Raw genomic sequence first — 7888 nt, 5'->3', positions numbered from 1 at the left:
GTCGCTTGTGGCTCCGAAAAGGTACGCGACACCGCAGGAATTTGGAGACCGTTTGGAAATCCAAAAACAGTCTCACTGCGGGGGTGGGGAGCAGCTCACATAACCCCCCAACAAAACTGGGGATCACCTGCAGCTCAAAGAGCCACCTGAAGGACCTTATACCCTAAACTTGCATCAGATGAGAGCTGAACATGGAGCGCTCACAGATCTAGTGGAGCGCACCGTGACAGGAAAGCGTGGCCCCCGGTCCTTAAAGGAGAACTATGGGGTCAGGGTTTTTCCCCATAGTTCTCCTCAGGGTCACGGGAGGACACAAACTAGCGTCCTCCCGTCACCCTAAGCTCAGTATACTGAGACCGCCGACATTACTGTCCAGATCCACCCAGCTGCGTGATTGACAGCCGGCTCTGCCTATCAAGAGGCCCCTATCCCCCCAAGACCTGGGCTTCAACAGGCAAGTCCAATGATTGTGAACGAGGGGGGTAAACCGGAACTTGGGACCGAAGATCGAGCTAACAGAGCCTATGGAGCGTCTGCCAGGTCAGGTGATCAGGTCGGAGTATCACATTAGTCTGGACGTATGAGGATCACTGGAATGCCCTTCATCCTGGAGGAGCAAAGGAGGTTCTTAGGGAAGTCTACGTTAGATGGAACTGATCCCATGGAGCCCCTGGAGCATCCATTGCTTCTGCCGGAGGATCTCTGCACCTGGAGACAATCCTGTTCAGTATGTAGTTGAACTTGGAGGTCAGGAGGTCTACACGCAGCTCCCCCCACCGGTAACACAGGTCCATGAACACCTCTGGGTGAAGGGAACATTCCTCAGGTTCCAGGAGCTGCTGCCTAAGGGAATCTGCCTGCCAACCCTAAACATCGGAAGTCTACAACATGGAGTTCTTCCGAGGACAGAATTCTTTCTACCCGTCTGACAGGCAAGACTTCTGGTCCCTCTCTGGTGGTTTCTGCATGCCATTGATGTGGCATTGTCTGACTGAATCCTGATCCATGACCCCTCCCCCTCAGTCAGGGGGTCCGGTTCACAGAGGCAACCAAATGGCCTGAAGCTCCAGAATGTTGATCGGGGTCCTCCTATGTCCCTTGCAAGGACAAGGCTGCCGTTGGTCATTAGGCTCTTCTAGTACGTTGGACGGAAGGACGGACTTCCACAACTCCAGTGCTGCATTCCTGAGCCGCCATGCCGGGGACAACCTGGGCTTCACTGTCAGAGAAAAGGCATCTATCCTCCTGGAGCACGAGCGAAAAAACTGAGGCATGCTGGGAGTCGGAGGAATGATACCGGGCTGGTCACTTTTTATTTTGTTTGCCAGTGTCCAAATCCTCCTGTAGGCGGCAGTATAACCCGACAGTCTTTGAAATCTTCATTCGGTCTCTCCCTACGCCCAGTACAAGTTCATAATTACAGTGTAAACGTATCATGGATCCCGGGAGAGCTCTAACGTGACACCACAAACCGTTAGCAGGATAATATCTCCCAGCAAAGAACTGGCTGCACGTCGGTGACCTCAGCATTTCAATAGAACTTTATTGTCCTGGAAAACATGCACAAAAGAGGCCCCAGAGTCTGGGAACCTCCGCACGCTGACACATTTCACCAGAAAACAATGTCTGTTAAGCCGCGTCAGAGTGGGGAGGTTCCCAGTAGACTTGTGCGCCGTCAGAAAATGTGTTTAGTTTCGGAATATCCGTTATTTTTCGTATTTCGTGTCTGAAACTCAATTCGGATTCGTACGAAATACGGATTTTCGTTAGTTTCGTCACATTTTCGTAACTTTACGAACATTCGTTATGATGAAGTTAAAAAGCAAAAATACCTTTGTTAATATTGGAGTCGATGGTAGTTGTTTTTTTTATCCGAAATATCCTGAAATTCGTAGATTCGGAAGCATCCGAAATCCGAATTATGAAATTCCGTTAACGGATTTCGGATCCGAATTTCGTATAAAAAAAAAACAACCTACCATCAACTCCAATATATTAACAAAAGGTATTTTTGCTTTTTAACTTCATCATAACGAATGTCCGTAACGGAACGAAAATACGTCAACGGAATTTCGTATTTCCTGCCTGTGTATTGTAATGCGACTCTCAGCAGCAGCGGATCCGAATTTCGTATTAAAAAAAAAAATCTTGTCATGTTGTTCAACCTCTGTGACGACTTTCGGATCCGAAATTCGTTAACGGAATTTCGGATATAATTCGTAAACTGCAATTCAGATGCTTCCGAATTTCAGGAGATTGGTACGAATTTCGATTCGTAACGAAATCGCACATGTCTAGTTCCCGGACAGGTCTTCTTTGTGTGTTTTCTGTAACAATCGAGCTCTACTGAAATGCAGGCGTCATCAGTGAGAGGTGCGTTCTCTGTTGCGAGATATATATTAGGGCTGCAGCTAACGATTATTTTAAAAATCGATTAGTTAGCCAATCACGGAGTTCGATTAATCGGATAACAAAAAAAAAAAGGCTTTTGCAGGCCAACTAATCGAAAGTCAACTAATCGATGATGGAAAACGTTTACAAAGTTTTCCATCAATCGATTATAATCGACTTGGTCGATTAGTTGTTGCAACCCTAATATATATGGGGAGCGTGGAGGAGAAAATCTAATGGGCCTGTGAGCCTCTTCATTACTTCTCCAGCAGGACAAGATACCACTTACATGAGAAACAATTTAGCTTTTTATTTTATCAAACATGAGTTAGTAAAGATCCCGGAGAGCTCTGTACATGATGAAGACCCCAGAGAGCTCCGCGCTTGGTGAAGATTTCGGAGCACTCCGCACTTGGTGAAGACCCCGGGGAGCTCCGCACTTGGTGAAGACCCCACAGAGCTCCATATTTGGTGAAGACTCCGGAGAGGTCTGTACTTGGTGAAGGCCCCGGAGAGGTCTGTACTTGGTGAAGGCCCCGGAGAGGTTAATACTTGGTGAAGACTCGAGAGGTCCGTACTTGAAGACCACGGAGAGCTCTGTACTTGAAGACCCCGGAGAGGTCCGTACTTGGTGAAGACCCCGGAGAGCTCTGTACTTGGTGAAGACCACGGGGAGCTCTGTACTTGGTGAAGACCACGGGGAGCTCTGTACTTGGTGAAGACACCGGGGAGCTCTGTACTTGGTGAAGACACCGGGGAGCTCTGTACTTGGTGAAGACACCGGGGAGCTCTGTACTTGGTGAAGACACCGGGGAGCTCTGTACTTGGTGAAGACACCGGGGAGCTCTGTACTTGGTGAAGACACCGGGGAGCTCTGTACTTGGTGAAGACACCGGGGAGCTCTGTACTTGGTGAAGACACCGGGGAGCTCTGTACTTGGTGAAGACACCGGGGAGCTCTGTACTTGGTGAAGACACCGGGGAGCTCTGTACTTGGTGAAGACACCGGGGAGCTCTGTACTTGGTGAAGACACCGGGGAGCTCTGTACTTGGTGAAGACACCGGGGAGCTCTGTACTTGGTGAAGACACCGGGGAGCTCTGTACTTGGTGAAGACACCGGGGAGCTCTGTACTTGGTGAAGACCCCGGGGAGCTCTGTACTTGGTGAAGACCCCGGGGAGCTCTGTACTTGGTGAAGACCCCCGGAGAGCTCCGTACATGGTGAAGACCCCGGGGGGTCCGTACATGGTGAAGACCCCGGGGGGTCCGTACATGGTGAAGACCCCGGGGGGTCCGTACATGGTGAAGACCCCGGGGGGTCCGTACATGGTGAAGACCCCGGGGGGTCCGTACATGGTGAAGACCCCGGGGGGTCCGTACATGGTGAAGACCCCGGGGGGTCCGTACATGGTGAAGACCCCGGGGGGTCCGTACATGGTGAAGACCCCGGGGGGTCCGTACATGGTGAAGACCCCGGGGAGCTCCGTACATGGTGAAGACCCCGGGGAGCTCCGTACATGGTGAAGACCCCGGGGAGCTCCGTACATGGTGAAGACCCCGGGAGCTCCGTACATGGTGAAGACCCCGGGGAGGTCCGTACATGGTGAAGACCCCGGGGAGGTCCGTACATGGTGAAGACCCCGGGGAGGTCCGTACATGGTGAAGACCCCGGGGAGGTCCGTACATGGTGAAGACCCCGGGGAGGTCCGTACATGGTGAAGACCCCGGGGAGGTCCGTACATGGTGAAGACCCCGGGGAGGTCCGTACATGGTGAAGACCCCGGGGACATCCATAATTGGCAGGTTACAAAAAAAATGTTCTGGCAGAAAATGCTGCTTTGCTCTCATATATAAATTATCTACTTTAGTGCGATATTCAGGTTCTGGTGCTGTACATGTCCACATCTTCCGGGTTAGACTGTCCGTGGTCTGTCAGGCCTGGGGGAGGTATAAATACAGATTGCTTCACTGCGGCTGAAAAAAAGAGAGAGAGAACCATTAGCAAGTCATTTCACCCGCTGCACTTCAGTGTTGTGAAGTTTCTGGCAATGTGAACAATGAATAAGCCGACTTCTTATATCTCAGACTTCAGAGACCTCCCCACCGGAAAGGCTTGTTCTTCCCAACCAGAAGACTTTTCAAACCCAATGAAAGTGTCAGCAAATGCCTGGAAAATGTTAAAGAGATGTCAGAAATATTGTCTGTGAAGGTTCTCAGTTATCCAGGTCATGGAAGAGCTCGGAGAAGTCCTCCACATTCATCTGGACTTGTTCTGTATTGTTGAAGATGTTTCGTAGCTTCTCCAAACCAGTTCTTCAACTCTAAAGGTCTGGTTCACACCTGAACGTTTTGTAGCGCGTTCAACGCTCGACGAACGCTCTACAAAACGCTCAAACATCTAAATCCCATTGTATTCAATGGGTCTGGTTCACACCTTGCCGTATTTCCGCCCGTCCGAACGCGATACAAAAAACGGCCTACGCCCAAAGAAGTACATGTACTTCTTTGGGGCGTTTTGGTCTCGCATTTCCATTGGGATACAGCCAAGTAGCCCTCGGAAACGGGCGTTTGTCGCGCGTTTTTTTTACCGCAAATCGCGGTAAAAACGTGCGACGACAAACGCTCATATTCAATACGCCTAGGTGTGAACCCAGCCTTATGAGTGTCTGCAACATATCTCAACCTTTTATATCCACACCGGTAACACGGACACCTTCATTCATTCACCATGGAATGTGCCAAGGCAAATGCTGGTTGTCCAAGAACAGGGACGGGAGGGGTGAGAGTTGTGGAAACCTCTCGTTCTAGCTCCATGAACCCATCCTTGGCGTCAGGAAGTCTACATAGGTGTTACTCTTTCTACTCACACGGCTGAAGGTGTGACTTGCTGTCCAATCACCGGGAGGTAGAGATGGTAAACCGCATTATATGTGGAAGACACATGGAGTTGAAGGCCTCCAGCCCTGTTGAGGGATTGGTTGTTCCGGTATGACGTAGATGGCCTCTATCAAACCCCTGTGAACCAGCTGATCACTCTGTACACATTTCGGACAAAGAGGCCAACTGGGCAGCAAGAGGCATAACATGGGCTATTTACAGAGCCATCCCTGAACAGGAGTGGGGGGCATTGGACAGCATCCGTCTTCCATATATAAACGCCATTATAATATCTCTATCCTGGCGATTTGTCATCTCATGCCTTCCGCCGTGCAGATTGAAGGATTATCACCTATATAGACTTCCCGACACCAAGGATGGGATTATGGAACCAGGACATGGCGGTTACACAACTCTCACACACCGTTCTTGGACAATCACCATCTATATATTCTATAGCGTCCGGATGAAGGCGTCTGTGCCACCCGTGTGGATCTATATTCAGGGGTATGTCCCCGACGCTCATTAGCACTGAAGAAGTGGCTCGGAGAAGCTAGGAAAAGTCTTAAACATTACAATCAGGGGCAGCACAGTTGCGTAGTCGTGAGCACTCTTGCCTTGCAGAACTAGGGGCCCCCGGTTCAAATCCTGATCAGGACACCATATGCAAGGAGCTTGTGTGCGTTTCCTCCGGGTACTCCGGTTTCCTCCCACACTCCAAAAGCAGGGACGTGCGGTCAGGGGAGGGACCTAGTATTATGGAGGAGAAAGCGGCAAGCTTCAATTCCGAAACTGACCACTTTTTCTCCATTCAGAGCGGCATGTAACAGGTTACACAGCAGGGAAATCCCCCCCCCCCACTGCTGTGTAACCTGTCATGGACGGAGCGCTGGATGTTAATTACAGGCAGCGCTGCATCCGGCTTTTGACAGGTAGTTAGGTTACACAGCGACGGGCTTCCCCACTGCTTGTGTAACCTAAATAGTGAGGCCAGAAATGTCACAGCCTCTAATCTGTGTTGGCGTGATCTCTGTGGATGGCTTGGACCAATAGCAAAGCGTCATTGGTCCAAGTTGTCCAATCAAAAAAAAAACAAAAAAACACACTGAGGCCATCAAGCTCGATGCCTCGCCATTGACGAGCAATTGAGGGATAGGGAGGCTCCTCCCTATCTCCTCCTTCACACTAGCATTGGGGGATGGGGTTGGGGGCGGGGCTTCATCGGGCTGGGGGGGGGCAGGTGCTGGGGAATGCCTCACTCAGAACCAAAAGTTACCGCACGTCACTGCTCCAAAGACATGCTGGAAGGTTAACTGGCTCCTGTCTATTGGCCCTGTATGAATGAATGAAATGAATGTATGTATGTATGCGAGATAGGGACCTTACATTGTCAGCTCCCCGAGGGCGGGGACTGATGTGAATGTGCACTGTGTAAATTGTCAGCGCTCTATAAATACCTGTAACAAACAAATAAACACGTCCAGTTGAGTGTAAAACAAAATTCAGCCTCTTTGCTGCACAGAAAAACCTTTATAGAGAACCAGACAATGAATTGTGTGTTCGGACTGATCCTGGGAACGTCCTATTCTGTAATCACTTCCAGTGAATCGCTAAATCGAGAGAAACGCCCAATCACTGGCAGGGAAGCTGGAATCACCCCCCGCACACGGCGAGGGCAATTCTGGTTCCCGTGCACATCAATAAGTAGCAGAAACAGAATCCGGGTATATAAAACACTCACACGTGTCCATAAGATTCCATATTATCCCCGGCACTGAATTACCTGGGGAGACACTTCCAGTGCTGCCATCTGGTGTATTCGGAGGCTGCGCAGGTTCAGGGGAGGTCGGAGGGTCTGTGTGTTCTGTTCCGATTGGTTCCCCGGCTGTACTCTCAGCTCCCGTCTCGCCGGTCTTCTCTTCTGTCTGAGGTTTCTGATCACAGAATATGAAATGAATACTTTATACAAAAAAGGTAAAACTGATCATCAATTCTGCCCAGAAAACAACGCAACAAGGTACCGCTGCTTCCCTGATCCCAGACAGGGAGCCCAAAGCCTTTCTGTGGGTCTGCATTGCAAGGTTACATGATTCTGTGTAACTAGCTAACCCTTCCCTCGTTCTGTAGGGGGCTCGTGGTGGTGGGATCGGGAAGCCCGGCCTGCTCTTTTCATTAAGTGTATGTCAACTTATAAATCAATCGTTCGTTTCGTCTCTCACAATACACCCGGTAACAAATTATATGTTTGCAAAAGTAGTAAAACGCAGAAAAATACCCGCTGGTGATCCTGCCAGTAACCCCTCATGAAGATTCACTTCCTGTTCCTTTCTGACCATCCCAAAACAGCTGCTGACAAGTCTGAAGTCCTCCCATCAGAGCTCGATACAACTTTCACGCTGCAGGGATTGTAGTCCACATACATTATTTCTCTCATTAAGCCCTGATGAAGGGGGTGTGTTTTGGACCCCTGAAACGCGTTGGCTACTCCATTTGAATGTACTCTGACCCTAATGGAATAAAGTTGCAATTTTTTGATGAGAGCTTGGCACCCAGCTTCAACGGCACCCATAGAAGAAGACCTGAGGATACCAGAGTATATATAGCATGCTTCTATACTCCCC

General features: G+C 49.9%; 1 protein-coding gene across 1 annotated transcript in view; it reads right to left on the bottom strand.

Moving 5' to 3' along the window:
* Positions 1-4252: 4252 nt before the first annotated feature.
* APOOL (apolipoprotein O like) overlaps positions 4253-7888 on the bottom strand; it is a 15118-nt gene continuing 11482 nt past the window's right edge. The window contains exons 8-9 of the mRNA XM_018572903.1: positions 7051-7201; positions 4253-4364 (exon numbers count right to left, since the gene is read on the bottom strand). Of these exons, the coding sequence (XP_018428405.1) occupies positions 4267-4364; positions 7051-7201 (249 nt within the window). The 3' untranslated portion in view covers positions 4253-4266. The remainder of the gene's footprint in view (positions 4365-7050; positions 7202-7888) is intronic.

The sequence above is a fragment of the Nanorana parkeri genome, unplaced genomic scaffold (assembly GCF_000935625.1).
Source record: "Nanorana parkeri isolate BGI_ZX_2015 unplaced genomic scaffold, ASM93562v1 scaffold2165, whole genome shotgun sequence".
Lineage (NCBI taxonomy): Eukaryota > Metazoa > Chordata > Amphibia > Anura > Dicroglossidae > Nanorana > Nanorana parkeri.
This window is presented reverse-complemented; position numbering and strand designations above follow the sequence as displayed.